We start from the raw sequence: 14,987 nt of genomic DNA, 5'->3' as shown, positions 1-14,987 counted from the left end.
CCAAAACCGCCGACTAAATCTGCCATGAAACACAAGAAGTGCTGCAATAAAAAGCGGAGCATCTGCACCAAACTGGAACCAGATGAAGCCGTCAAGGATACATCGGGCTTTTTTAACCCGCCTTGTTTCCTTTGAGGCTGCGGCTCGTCTGTGGATGAGTGGCGAGCGGAGTGATTTTGTGCATAATTACGTGTGTTGAGGCGCACGCATGGCATATGTGTGTATGTGTACGTGTGCGGTGGTGTACTCTCGTCGGCCTTTTGCGTGTATCGTGTTATATGCCCTAACACAAGTAAGTACTGAGGCCACGGAGGATACTGTCTGCCAACAACAGCAACAGCTACTGGCGAGGCGCCATCCCACCCCTGAGGCTTCTGGGATGCGAGCAGCGGTACATCGTGGGAGGGTGGAGTGAAAATCTGGAAGGGTCACCCTGCGTGTCCGCAGAAAAAAGAAACGGCCACCTTTTCGCAACGTCGCAAGAAAGGAAAGCTCAGCAATTTGTACAAATGACACGGAAGAGCGGATCTACGGTTCCAGCTCCCAGCAAAATAAAGCTCGGGGCTCTTGTTTGCGATATCCCCGTACTTCCTCGGGAGACGACAAGTGGGCTTTTTCCAGCCCGGGCTCCAGACGACTTATTTCCGCTGTGCTGGTTTTTCGTTATTTGATCACTGGCAAGCCAGGCAGGCTGCTGACACTGTACAGATGTGTACAGATGTGCAATGCTCATGTGGTCCCCTTTTTCTTCTTCTTTTTTTGGCAAAATGCGACTTGAAAAGTAGCTGTGTGATGGCAGGGAGGATGTCGGTGTGAAATTTTTCTAGTCAGTAGAAATGGGCATTCGAACACATTTCCTTGGAGTATGACTTAAAATGTGTTGAAAGTAGGGTTGTCACGATCTAATGTTTAGAATCGATTATCCAATGGATATTTCGTCAAGTACCAAAGAAAAACTACTAACATGGATTTTATTCTCATTTATGAGGGCTGGATTTTTATCCTTAAACTGCATTCATTGTTACCGAGTGTATGGTATAAACTCTGTACAGTATTTGAGACAACAAAGTCAGCCTTTGCTAAATGGTTAGCATTCGCGATTAGCATTAGCGCACTAGCGATGACCATTTTAGATTGCGAACTCTATTCAGTTCACTCCTTCATCATGTTATATGTACAATGCACATCTGACAGTGTCTTAAAATACACTTACAGACGCACCTCTGTCATCAGTGGCCAACACCAACACTGCTTCTGTCTGCAATAAATGTCCATGTGAAAAATTGGTTCCGGCGGCGAAAACACGGTTCCGGGCGGAACTTCAGAGCTTCGCGGCAAAAATGTTGTGTCGACCATTTTTTAAAGTCGACTTAGCACAGTTATTGGATTGTTTTTTGTCCCCAGCCCTATGGCATTGAGTTGCAAAATCAGGCAAAGGGGGAAATCAATAGGCTATTTTTATTTTTTTTAAATTGATGAGAAAAGCTTGTCACCAACCCATCCAGAGAGTTGCATGGGACTCGAGAGGAAGGAAACATCCCCGTCAATTATGTCCGACTGCGGTTGGAGACTTAATCTCCGCGATCGCGACTGCCTTTTTGTTTGTCTTCTACCGGCTGATTGCTGTCGATTTGATTTGATTTGAATCATTCTCCTCTGTCAGAAGGCTTTCTAAGGCAACGTCCTGCTCGTCAGCAGCGTCGGGAGCGGCTAGCAGGATTTTAGGAATGACCCGCGGATCTGGCCAACGAAAACAGATATCTTCCTGCGCGCACGTATCGCGTTACTCTTCCACACTCCGTGTAACGTCAAGAAGTCGCCTCGCTAAAGTGCAACTCGCCAGGAAAAATACAGCGGAGTCACCTAATTCGAGAACATGAAACATTTCTGGCCAACATTTGGTAAAGTCATCAGATCGTAAGGGGGTTGGGGGGAGGGGGCTTTATGAGCCCGCTAAACAAGAACCGTTCATCCCTGGGTTACACTCCACATCGTGTCTGGCGTGCTGACTTTGATTTTTTTTAATGAACAGCTCAATATCTAATTCATTAAAGTGGCTGTTTCATTTGATGCCTTTTCCTGACTCCGGCTGAAGCGAGGGAGTAAGGCAAGTGGGGGTAGATAATGTTGATGGAGATCCGCCTGAACACGCTCAGCGTGTCCCGCCGAGGGACGAGGGGACGCCGGTCGATTGTGGCTCCCCCCGCAACCCCCTCCCGCAGGGGCGGAAGGAGTTTTAGTCACTTTGACTGCTGAAGGATGGCAGCGGTAATTGGCCTTGCGCACGCTCTCTTAACAATCGGTGTGGGACGTACTACCGCGTGCCTTCTCCCTGCGTCGATCTGGCAGTGAAAAAGGCTTTAGTGCCGTTTTTAAAACGAGTGGCCCTTAGCTCAGCTTTGTGTGAAAGACTGCCTTCTACTACTAGGCAATTAGCACGTTTCTCATTTGGCGAATCTCCTTCTGTTCTGAACGGATGGTGAATGAATCTCCCAATTTCCATCCATTCATTTTCAATTGTGCTTTTCCTCCTGTGGCTGCAGCCTTCCCAGCCAATTTAATGTTGTTATTATTATTATTAATATGTTGCAATTGTTTTGTGCCTGAAGAGGGTCTCTAAGAATGCGATTGAAGGGTGTGGGGGCGGATGGCGTTAAGGGATGCCTGGACAGTGTTGTTGTTACACAGAGGGGAGCGCCAAAAGTCCGAAAGTATTGATTACTCGCCTTGTCGAGAGGCAGGGAACTGTCATGCGGAGAAAGCCGACCTTGCCCCCCCCTCCTCAAGCACTGCCAGAAGTGAGGAGAGGCGCAGTAACAAACAACTGGCTACCGGGTCTCCAATGGGGCGGTGGGTGGGGGGTAGGAAGGAGGTGAGTTTGAGAGGAAGAAAGACTGAGGAAGTGAGCGAGAGAGGAGCTAACAGTCAAAGCCAAGGCCGGTTCCCCAGAGTTGTCAGTGGGCAGCCTCGTGTCTGGTTATCGTGCCGTTTGAAATGACAATGGCTTGACTTGTGTTTTCCTCCTGAGAGCATACTCAGATCTATAAACCAGAGACGGGGAGGGGGGAGCAGGAGGGGGTACGATAGGCGAGGGAGGCAGCAGGTGGCGATGGAGGAGCAAAAGCGAGGATGACGACGAGAGCGACTCGTTTGCTCGCTATCTAAGCCTTTGAGGCCTACAGAGAGGAAGGAAGGAAGGCCAAAGACCGGGGGCTTTTTCATGTCAAGGCTGTATCAGGATTTGACAACAAAAAGGCATCGCTGTCACCTGCAGCTACAGGCACGGCGAGACTCCTCTTCCTCGCCTCTTCCCCCTCCCTCGCTCCTCAGCGAGGCCGGCTGAGGAAGCAGAGCCTACAAAGCGCTCTCGCCTGGTTGGATCAGGGTGACAGACACTTAAGAGACCTCGATGTAGTCGCCAGCCTTGGATCAGAGTCTTTTGCTAACAAGCTCAGCAACAACTTGGCTCTTTTGTAACACTGAAGCCTATCCAGGAGGGTTTTTTTCTCTCTGTCCATAGCAAATGTATTCACACAGTCTCTTTTTTTTTATGTATTTGGAAAAAGTCCTAATAGAATTAGCCGGCTTATTAGCATCTGGCAGTGGAAGAAAGCCTGCATATAAGGAAGGAAAGGGGAAAGACTCATGGATTTAAAGTACAGTGTTGGTTTTTTTGGTTCTAATTTTACACCCCGCTGACATACATTAGGCAGTGGGGCCCAAATGTGGTAATGCCTAAATAATATGGAAGCTAAGGGGGCTTTAAGTGGTGGTCTCGCCTTGATTGCGAAGTGGCTTCTTCACGGACTGGTCAACTATGGATGTTTGAAGCCACTTTGTCTGCACTTAAAGCCGAGGTCCTGGGTGGTAAACTCAAAGCCCGGGAGCCAGATTTTTTTGTGTGGCACATTAAATCAAATCATGTGCATCTTATTCACGTTTCTTGCTTAAATCTGGACCAAAACTGCAAGACAAAACAGATATCGCAACAATTTTTTCTGAACCTTTTTCAAATAATTAGAATAGTTGAACAAGTTAATTTTAAGGAGCTGTTTTTAAAACTAGTTATCCGTCATTTTTTTGTGTATATGGTTTCACAGCAGCTCTCTGAGGGTAACCTTAACTACAATGTGGCCCGCAACAAAACCAATGAGACATCCTTGGCCTAGGAGGTCATGAAACAAGTCTGTTTTTGTCTTAATCTGGCCCCAATCCAATTGCTCACCAAACTAACTCTAACCCTCTTTCAAATTCTTAGAGTAACTTTTCTGTATTCAACATGGCTACTCATCTGACCAGAAAATGAATACCGTTATATCCAGTATACTGTATAATATTGCAACATATACCCAGTTGTTTCCAGCACTGGAATTCACGATAACAACACATCCAAAAGTCCAAACTTTTGGAATTGTCACACTTAAAACAGGGCCTCCTTGTCTATGGAATTTACCATCAAAAGTCTCTTCGAAAAGCCTACATACTGCGCTTGCGATTTGTGTTGCATCTATGCTTATTTTCTTGGAAAATCACCTCACATTGGTAAAAGCAGTACTAGAGTCGATCAATTCAAGGGTTAGCTACAATAATGTAATGTACAGTAATGTCCCTTTGAAAACTTGAGTTCGCCCCAAAATATTGTCGCACAACTGGCAGCAAACAAACGACTAAGCCTCCAATGTCTCAGCGGACGCGTAATGGCTCCGGCAAAGCGATTAAGTGCTGAGATGATGACAGGCGATGCTAAAAGGAGATCCTACACCCCTCTCGTCTTGTTGGGGGTAGCGAAAGGGTGTCGGGGGAGGGGCCACCTGGCACATGGATCGACACGGCAACAGGTGACCAAAGTCAACAAGGCCGTTCAAGACCAGTCATGACATTACTCCCTCGATGTCAACGCCATCCCTCGTGTCACAACAACATTGATAAACATTGTTTTTTAATTGTACAGCTCAGCACTGTTGCACTGTCAAAAGCTGTGAAGGGTACCAATACAGTCAATCGATACCACACCAAGTTACCAGTACCGACAGCAGTGGTATTGTAACCAAATGGTGGTCTCGCTTGACATATTGAGATCTGTTTCGCGTTTCAAACAGCAATCCTGCAAAATTGGCGCATCAGATCAGTGAAAGCAGCTCAAGCAAAATTAGTAATTGACACCCTCACAAAAGGTTTATAATGATTTAACCCTCAAACACTTGAATATTATTTCAAACTGAAATTGATTTAGGAAAAAAAGCACGTGTAAATGTGGAGAAGATTCTCCATAACTTCCACTAACAACACAGGCTAAACTGAGCTCCTCCCCAACATACAAGGATGTTTGTCTCTCAGTTGAGATATATCACTCCAACAATACTTCCTTGTCACCAATGACTACTTTCCTTTTAGCCAGGGTTTTGGCACCATCTTGTGACATCTTAAGAATGCGTTACAAAAATAGTGATTTTTTAGCGTATAGCTAAGGAAAGGATCCGTGAGAAAAGTGTGAATACCCTGGTAGCATGTCTTCTTGTGCCACATGACCACTTATTTTTCCACTGCGTGAACTAGCTCGTTGTGCGTCGTTTCTAACCTCGAAACGTCGTATGTCGAGACAATCGAGGATTCTGACTGACAGAGCATTCATGAGTCGCTTCTCATTCATGTTACACTTTTTCGCGCAGATATGATGTCACACTGATGACAGCAGGAAGGCAAGTCGACTACGAGAAAATCTCAGTTTCATTCTATGTTTCCGTGTTTCCTTCACTGAATGCTGATTGGTGGAAACATGATTGTCCAAGCGAACAACACAAAGGGGTCTTTTTTATTTGCAAAAAAAGTGTGTTCCTTGTATCCTTTCCGTGTATTCCCCGCTGGCCCTGACATGTTGGAAATGCCTGCTTTAAGTGCTTCTCTGACATTAGCTGAGTATAGTCACACAATTTGGCCTGGGGACAAACGCTAGAAAGGCCCTATAAATATGGATGCACTCCCCCACACACCCTCCATCTCCTCTTCTTTTTCTACCCTGTGCATGCGTCTGTGTGGCGCCATTTGCTCTGTCAAAACATGTCGCCACTGTTTGTTTACTCAAGCTGACAGAGATACACTCGCCACTGCTAACCAAGTGCCAAACAGGCTGCCAAGAGTCCGGTAAATAATGCAGTCGCAGAAGTCTGTTTACAAAAAAATTCTGGAAAATTCAAGGGTTAAATTTCTGAAAATGAATTTTGGACAAAGTTGGGAGTATCGCTTCCATCCATGGGAATTAACTAACATTAATGTAATAATAACAACTGATTATTGACTGATTTTTGACAAATTTTGTCAATGTATTAAGAAGTATTGTTATTTGGTTAAATGAAATTGATCAAATATACTGCAATTGACTCTCGACAAATCCGGGATGTACCCCGCCTCTCGTCCTCTAATGAGGACAACGTCTACAAAAAAATGCATGGATATCAAATATTAATGTACTCTATATCCAAATAAAAAAAAAAAAACATATTCCAAACTTATTAAAAGCTAACATTTAAAAAAACATTTTAATTGTGCATATTAATAGTTTAAAGCATGAATCTAAACATTTTAAGACAATATCAAACTCATTTTTACAACACTAAAGATGTTTTTATATTTCGAAATAATTTACTGAAATGCAGCGAAGACTCCATGTAAACTCCACTAACAACCCAGGCTCAATTTAGCTTCTGCCGGGCATTAAAAAAAAAAAAAAAAAAAACACAAATAGGTGAATTTATGAATTTTACTGTACTGTTTTTACCCAAAAATTATCACCAAAGGCATATGCAGTTTGCCATGTAAATGGGAATGAATGAAGGACCCTCAGTACAGGATAGATATGCAAATGAATTCGCATCAAATATTTTTTTTCAATCAAAATTATGTAGCAAAATTAAAATTCCATTTTCTTGGTACACAAATACAATTAAATAATTAGTGTTGTACTTATATAGCGTCAATTCATAATAAATGTTCTCTATTAATTCCCAGACATTTGTACGGTTTATACAGTAAGTGTTACATTTTTGCAACCCAATCTGCTTCACTTGCATTGAACAGGCCGGTGAATGTGTTAGCATGCATTAGCCTGTCGTCGTCACCCGCCGTTGCGTTACAAAGCTCATCGCGCTGTGTAGAACGGCGGCATCCGGGCCGGTCGCAGGCGTACCTTTGCCCCCGCCGGCGCCTTGGCAGCCCGGCGGGCGCCCCGTGGCTGCACTGATGCCAGCTCGTGCACACAACTTCAGGGAGGGGCCCCCGCTGGGAGGAAATGGGCCATTAGCGCAGTCCTTGCCCCAGTGTTTTACTCCACTTCAGTACACATCACACAGGGCCACCCCGCTCTCGCTCGCTCACCAGCTAACACATGCTAATTAGCTCGGCGACAGGGCACGTATCTTCCTGCCTCGGGAACATATGTGCAGCTGCAGAGCAAAGCTGTTTTGCGAGGACCTGGCCTGGGAGCGACGCTGCTGCTTCATTAACTTTTGTTTCATGCCCATCAAATTAGTGGAGCCGGAGAGGCGACCCCAGTGATTCTTTGGAGTAGATGTTCAAAGACAGAAATGGTGTCTAACACATACATTAAATAGAACACCCCTTCTACTTTCAATCACCCCGCCTCCCGTCTTCCCCACGCGAGCGACCACAGCCTTAATGAAGATGATCGTCGTAACTGCACAATAATAATGCGGCTGTCTGGAAAACTAATCTTCTCTCTTTCGCCTAACGACCTGTGAAACAAAGCCATAAAAAATGGCGGCGCGTGTTTGTTTTGGACGATAAGATGGGCGGGTTGATTGGAGCAGAACAATGGCGAGGTGTTGTTTGTTATCATGGTCTATGAAGTCTACGCAACATTTAGTTTAACTATGGTACAACGTGGTATGCTATGGAATGATTCACCAAGATCAGGATTTGTTTTATTTGAGAAAAGGCCCATCTGAGTATTACTTCAGCTCACTATGGTACGATGTATGCTTTGGAATAGTTAACCTCGATCTGGATGGGTTTTTTTTCGGGTGGGAGGGGGGGGGCAAAAGTGTTTGGTTCAGCTGTGTGTCTCGCTCTGCCCTTCAGATACTGTAACAGTGCCAATTTTTGGTACCCCTTGCAAGTTCTGGGAGAATTTTTTTTTTTGCTAAAACTAACTGTACCGCATGGTAGAAACAAAGCATGTCTTAAGTCATGTTTCACCTGTTTTGAAACATTCGTTTCATTCTTATAGTGGCCAAACATGTTAGCATGTTTGACTTTGCGTACCAAGATTGTCTGTCTTTGTTTGAGAAAATTTGCCTTTTGTCTTCCTCCCATTGCATCAGACAAAAGCAGTGTATCTAGTTCCGCCCTTTCGGTACCACATCACAGTGGTTGGTACCCATCTGTTTGACCTAGACCCTCATTAAGTTCCATTGGACGTGCTTTTCTACTGAAAAACTTTACCATGCCAATAGTCTATGACCGAACAAGTTGATGACTCTTGAATTCATATGACATCTGCTACCAGCCTTTGTCCCTAACCTGAAAAGTTTCCCCCCCCCCCCCCCCCCTCTAGTGTCACTCAAAGAAACTTGAAACCGAGCAACTGTTTTCCTAAGAAGCTTGTTATTCCTATAGTTGCTCTACAGTAAGATTGAGTGACTGCTTTTAATTAGCCAAGTACAGATGGGGAGAAGTGGGGAAAATAATATTATGCTGTAATGGGATTAGATAGGGAAAACAAAAGTGAGTACCGCGCAGACCTCCACCAAGGCCGGACAATCCAAATATGGATCGGTGCTTAAAATGGCTGCAAATGCGTCAGGATTCATGCATTATTCGCCTCTTTTAAACAGAAAAAAGTTGTATCAGAGCCATACAAGAAGGACGCCTTATGGTTTTACACACAGCCCAGTGAAAGGGGAATATTGCCCCAGTGACACCTCATGCTGCAATTAGGTGAGGGTTTGATGAGGTCAGCAAACAGCATTTGGTGTGACTTGTAAAATATTAATTCTTAGACAGCAACCATTGCTTTCGCCACAACAGTGGTGGGAGAAATCAGAAATTTCACAGCAATGCCCCGCTACTCCGGCTTTTACACAACAGTCGTTCCGGTTGTGTTGCTCCCTTGAACATGCTAGGTAAAAGGGAAGCTCTTTCACTTTGTGGATTTCACACCGCAACAGGTTGGATTGGTGGTTAGCTCATCTGCCTCACAGTGAGAAGGTGTACTTTGGTGACATTGGTCGTTCTCCAAGAGTGGTGTCAAAACTATCAAAATAGCTGTGATGAAAACCTCATGAAATGTACAATTTGGCACCTCTTTTGCAGCTGGTGAATACAGAAAATGGAAACTTCAAATCACCCGCGGGTCACGGGGACAAGTTGTGTCAACTGTAGGACGCCTTTCAAAGTACACAGAAAGGCCAGAGCCCAGATTCGACCCTGAATCTCCAAACCTGTGAGGCAGACGTGCCAACTCCGAGCCCGCTTTCTCATCATTAAAAACGCCCGTAATCGTCTCTCTTATCACGCCGCCAGATCATATGAGTATCTAAACACACGACACTTCATAGGACGAAGTGGGAGATCAGTGTCAGGTGGATTACACAGGATGATGAGGTGATGCGTGTCCCAGAATCCCCCCGAATCGCTCCTCCCCCGCACCTTTTTGCTGGCGAGCCCGATGTCCTGATTAAAAATTTCAGCTCGGCTGCCTTTCTAATTAATTAGCGAGGCCACTCAGAGGAGCGGCGGACCAATTAGTCTGCAGCGAGGCCTATCGCTGGAGCATCTCTGCGCAAGCTGTCGCTCGCCGCCCCGTGGCAGGGCCGAGACCCTCGGGGAGGGGGGAGGGGGGTTGGCGTTCGCACATCGCCCCGCCTGCATGCACGCTACATGCGAGAAGGTAGATAATGCCAGTCTGTGTTGATTGACACCGTTAAAGAGTTTATTACAGTGGTCCTCTTTTGGGCGGTTGTGGCTCAGTTGGTAGAGCGGGTCAAATCCGAGCTCCGACTGTCCGCTGTCGAAGTGTCTTTGGGCAAGACACTGAACCATAAATTGCCTCCAGGTCGCATTGTAAATGTGAAATGGTACTCAATAGCCTTACCTAGTTAAACAAAGGAAATTAGGGTCGCAGTCACACTCGCATTCACACCTACCAACAATTTGCAATCTTTAATGAAACTAAAATGCATCTTTTGGCCAGTTGTTGTAAATTAGGCACATGATCATTGCAAAAATTGCCATCAAGAGCTTGATCTGTGTAAATAAGCTTGTTCACACTGGCAGATATCTGATATGTATCCGATTTTTTTTCAATCCCCATTTGACAGGCCTTACTCTGATTTGAAGACATCTGATTCCATTCATCCTTTTTTTTTACTTTTTACGCGGGCATGATGCATATCCTAATTATGCCACTTGAGAGAAGAAGAAGGGGGGAAAAAAAACATCAGAATTTTATCACTTGAATCATGCTGTGTAAATTTTTTGGGGGGGTCTGTTGGGTGATCAAGTCTGGTGGTCTGCACACTTTGCTGACTTACGATTAGCGGAGAGTCTCATTTCCACTTCAAGGGCTCGTCATCTTCTTGTACAAGTCGACGTTTTAGTCGCGCTTGATTAAAAAAAAAGGCGCTGATACAGCTTTTCCTTGAGGACTAAAAAAGAGCCAAAAGCGAGGGGAAAGGCTTCCCCCCCCCCCCCCCTCCCCAACACGTGAAAGACACGCAAACACGAGCTGGCATGCAAATAATTACAAAGTGGCATGTTTGAGCATAAAAAATGAGCTTGCATGGCAAACACACACACACACACACGAGTCACTATCGATGCCGTAGTGGCTGATTAGCGCAAGAAGCCGGGATAAATATTCGAGGAGCAAAAGGAGGACGTCAAAGCTTTGTGTTAGCGTCTTGTTCATTAGACTCAACTGTAGTGGACACACACACAAGGACGGCAGTAAAGTCACAAGGCGGCTTGCAAACAGATGTACTTATTAGATCGACGTGTCTGACATTTTGTCGACATAAGTAATTAATTTAGCCTTTCTATTGGGAAGGTCCAAAGAGCCCAATTAGCATGCCTAATATCGCCGCATCGCGTAAAAATTTTTATAAAATAAAAGTTATCCCCCCCCCCCCCTCTTAAATACAGAGGGAATATTCAAATAGCTCGCCTTCATTATTGAAAGGCGTAAGCAAAAGTCACGTGCAGAGAGACGAGATGGGAGTTGCACTCGCGGGGCCGCCAGGAAGATGATAATCAATCTTTTATTTCTGCAAATAAACACATGAACGCTCTTGCTTCATGTCGGGGTCCGTACAAAGTCGTTTTCCCTCGTTTTTACAGGAATGGTTTTTTTCTGTTCTTCATTTATTTAGTGACAAAATGTGACGATTGCCAATCACTTAATTAACAGAATACATGGAGTCATTTTGTGCTTTTTAGGCAACATAAAAGTTGAGAGTGAATCCACAGCGCTCAACGTGCCAGTTAATCAACAATCAATTCCACAAAATCGACAGATTTCTTAACGATAAATTGATCAATTATGATGCCCATCCCGAGTCGTGATCCATGATCCACTAAAGGCTACGGTTACTTGAAAAGTATCTAGTAAAGTCAAAAATTGTTCTGTTTCATTACTTCTAAGCAAGCAAACCAAATTGCCTATTTGCTTTTAGTTCAAAATTACAAAGACTTTAAAAACGGTCTTTCATCTTAATCTAGGTAGACCTGTACACTTTTTGTGAAAAATAGCAATCTAGAACAAAATGGGACTTTGTTTCTTTCGCCTTTTAAAAAACGTTCCACTTACAGACAATATTTTCGAGGCCTATTCACACCGAGCTAACGTCCAGTTTTGAAAAAAAGATTCATTTTTCGGTGTTTTGATTTGACAGCAATCGTTTAAAAAAAGTGCTTAACACCACTTTGATACCCATTTTGAAAACTTAGCGGTTCTGTTAGTACATCCTAAAAGAAATAATAATATAATACAATATGAACATAAAATTGTGTTAATTTCTTCTGTGGAGTCGCAGTTGCATACGACATTTTTCATTTTTCTGAAAGATGCCGATTGCAGTGTTTAGATAGGAATGATGATGTGATCTATGTTGCGCTCTCCCTCTCCAGAATGCAGTTGTTGTACAAACGGGTCAACAAAAAACACAGTTTTACCCGTGTTCAGTTAAAAAGAAGGTGTACACCGCACCTCAGATGGAATCCGAGCGACAATATAAAAGGTCAAGCAGGGGGAGTGAGAATTTTATAGTTTATTTGATTCCGTTTCTTTCTCTTTTTTTTTTTTTTTTTTTTTTTTTTACGGAGCGCCATTGTGGTTCTGTGTTTTCTATTTTCACAGTTCATTCAGGTATTTGTTTTCAGGCGAACTCGGGGGGCCCCACTACTGCAAGGCCCCCGCTCTTTGGCCCGACTCTCCCACTCGTCTAGCTATAACAAAGTCAATATTACAAAGAGGTAACACATGTCGAGGTATGCTCCGGGCCCGCCGCGCCGCTGTGATCCAGGCATCGGGACACACGCACACACACACACACACACACACACACACTAACACACTGTAAAAGAATGCATACCTCCGTGAAGAAAAGTGTACCGTTTTGAGTGATTTTTGTGGTTAAAAGTGTTATTTTGGCTCTTTCACATGTGAGCTTGTGTGTGTCACGTGTGAGTGCAAAGTAGTTGTTGGTACATTTGGAGTGTGTGCCTGTGTGTGTGAGTGAGGGTCAGTTTGTTTTGTTTTTCCCCTTACTTCAGCACATCTGAGAGAGCTTTTCTGGAACTCCTGAGCCCTGTCTAAACAAAGATGGCCCAAAGTGAGGCGTGGAAGGGGAGGGTGGAAGTGGGCGTCTCACTGTAACCGTGTGTTTGTGTGACTGTGTGTATGTGTGTGAGTAGTGATTCTCCAAGCAACCTGGGACCTGAAGGACCTTGCAAAAAAAAAAAAAAAAAAACAAGTGAAGAAGAGGAGGGGGGTAGGAAACCGAGCCCCTGAGAAAAGCAGCTGGAAACACGGAGACTTGTGGTCTTTTTTTTTTTTTGCCAACTCCTCTCATCCTTTCATACCACCTCCTCGCTCGTCCTCTTCCTCCCATCCTCCCCTGGCCCAGCTGCACTCACATGTGTCCCCCCCCCCCCCACCACCGCCGCCACCCCCTCACCCTCCCTCCTTCTTCCTCCCACCCGAAGTCAATGCCACTGCCAAGGCAAGGGAAAGCATCGCAGCTGCGAACACTTTACGGGCCGTTTTAGCGCCGGCCCGCGCAAAGGCACGAGATTCATTAGGCCGGCGTTAGCATCGGGAAGCGGTGAAATGTTAACACGGAGTTGGCGAGCGCAGGAATGAGAGTGGGGGAAGTAAAAAAAAAAGGAGGAGGAGAGGAAGAGGACGATGACGCTCGTGATCTGGTGTTTGTCACAATTTGTCATTGTTAACGACTGCTAGCATATGTTGAATTTAGTCGATAGCTTTATAATGAGAACCCCCCCAAAAAAAATAGAACAGGACTCGGTCGTTGTTGAGGCTGAGCTGTTAACAAAAATTGAAAGAAATAATAATAAATTTCTGCATTCAGAAGCGTGCGCTTTGACACGAATGTGGCAGTCAACAGACAGGCTTGATTGTGAATCGCACAAGAAAAACAGCCAGTGAACTCCTGGGGAAACATAACATCTTGTCATGTCATCACAACACAACTCAAGTCAACATAAACAACAAGATTCAATCGCACAAATCATTGCGTGTACTACACGGAGGGTAATGGGGCCGTACCGTTTCTGATTCTTGGCAATGCCCCCATCGTGATCAAACGGCAAAAACAATAAATAAATTCCTCTTACAAACACTAGCTAACTGTTTGTTAGCTTACAAGCAACTTTCTGGTTAATAATAGTGACATAATACTACATTAGACAGATGGGAGTCCACCATTTGAATTCCTACGCGGAATGTTTCCATAGTGACTTAACGCTGAATATTGAAAAGTTGAATTTTAACAAACACCGTACTGGTCTGGTTTCTGTGTTTCTTTTGTGACTCAAAGGCAATATTTGTCTTTATTTGTTTGTCCGTGCGTTAGCTCAAAGGCTGCTTCCTGGTTTCTGGCAAATAATGTAAGATGTTAGCATTATACGGACAGGACTCATTTGGTTGTGTGTTTTTAGTGTGCAAGCTTGCTAACGAACAAATGGCAATCAAATCAATACTTGTGCCTTGTTTTTTTTTTTTAAATATATATTTTGTCACTCATTGTGACAGTAACATGCAATACATAAGCTTAGGTTTTGTTTTCACTCATGTCTGTCGAGTTGTTTAGTATTGATTGATATGTGTCAAAGTTAGGGCAATACATTGGGGTCCTCGGGAGAGTTGAAAAGGTTTTGTCTGGTTACCCTCGAGCGGCGTTATTCAAATGCGGAGAAATTTGCAACGTGAAAATCAAAAGAGGGAGGCAGTCCGAAAGGATCTTGAAGGGTCCAAGATCTCTTGATCTGTTTCTGGTCTGTACGGTGGTCGCTGCTCCCTGTGACACGGGAACAGCGTGTCGCAGCCACTTCGTCCCCTCTATCTTGTGAACTTTGTAAGGCTGATAAAGATGAAAAACACCCTGATGGACTTTTCCTTTTTGTGCGCTGTCTCACTTACACACACACACACACACACACACAACAGACACACATGAACACACACTTGTGCTGCTTTGGGAGTGACACACTTCCACTTTGTCGTGGAACTGGCCGTCATGTAGCCATTGGTCATGCCTCTCCCTCCCCTCCTATCTTGTCTCGATCACTTTCTTCGCGTCGCTCACTTGTGGCTTGTCATCTGCTGGGCCGGGATGGTGGTAAACATGGAAGTTAAACGTTTGCCTGCGATGCTGGCGGAGGTAAATGCTCTTAATGATATTAGAGTGGTTGTCGTGCTGCACTTTTTGTGATAGTCCAATAATCATATGTAG

General features: G+C 44.5%; 1 protein-coding gene across 7 annotated transcripts in view; it reads left to right on the top strand.

The window, feature by feature from the left end:
- Positions 1-14,987, top strand: part of bnc2 (basonuclin zinc finger protein 2) — a 201,657-nt gene that overhangs the window by 123,757 nt on the left and 62,913 nt on the right. The window contains exon 1 of one of the 7 annotated variants that reach the window (XM_061770814.1): positions 14,830-14,915. The exons of the other annotated variants lie outside the window; for them this stretch is intronic. Coding sequence (XP_061626798.1) covers positions 14,868-14,915 — 48 coding nt within the window. The 5' untranslated portion in view covers positions 14,830-14,867. Of the gene's footprint in view, positions 1-14,829; positions 14,916-14,987 lie in introns of those variants that run through there. 7 annotated transcript variants of the gene reach the window in all.

This window comes from Phyllopteryx taeniolatus, chromosome 4 (genome assembly GCF_024500385.1).
Source record: "Phyllopteryx taeniolatus isolate TA_2022b chromosome 4, UOR_Ptae_1.2, whole genome shotgun sequence".
In the NCBI taxonomy this organism is placed as follows: domain Eukaryota; kingdom Metazoa; phylum Chordata; class Actinopteri; order Syngnathiformes; family Syngnathidae; genus Phyllopteryx; species Phyllopteryx taeniolatus.
This window is presented reverse-complemented; position numbering and strand designations above follow the sequence as displayed.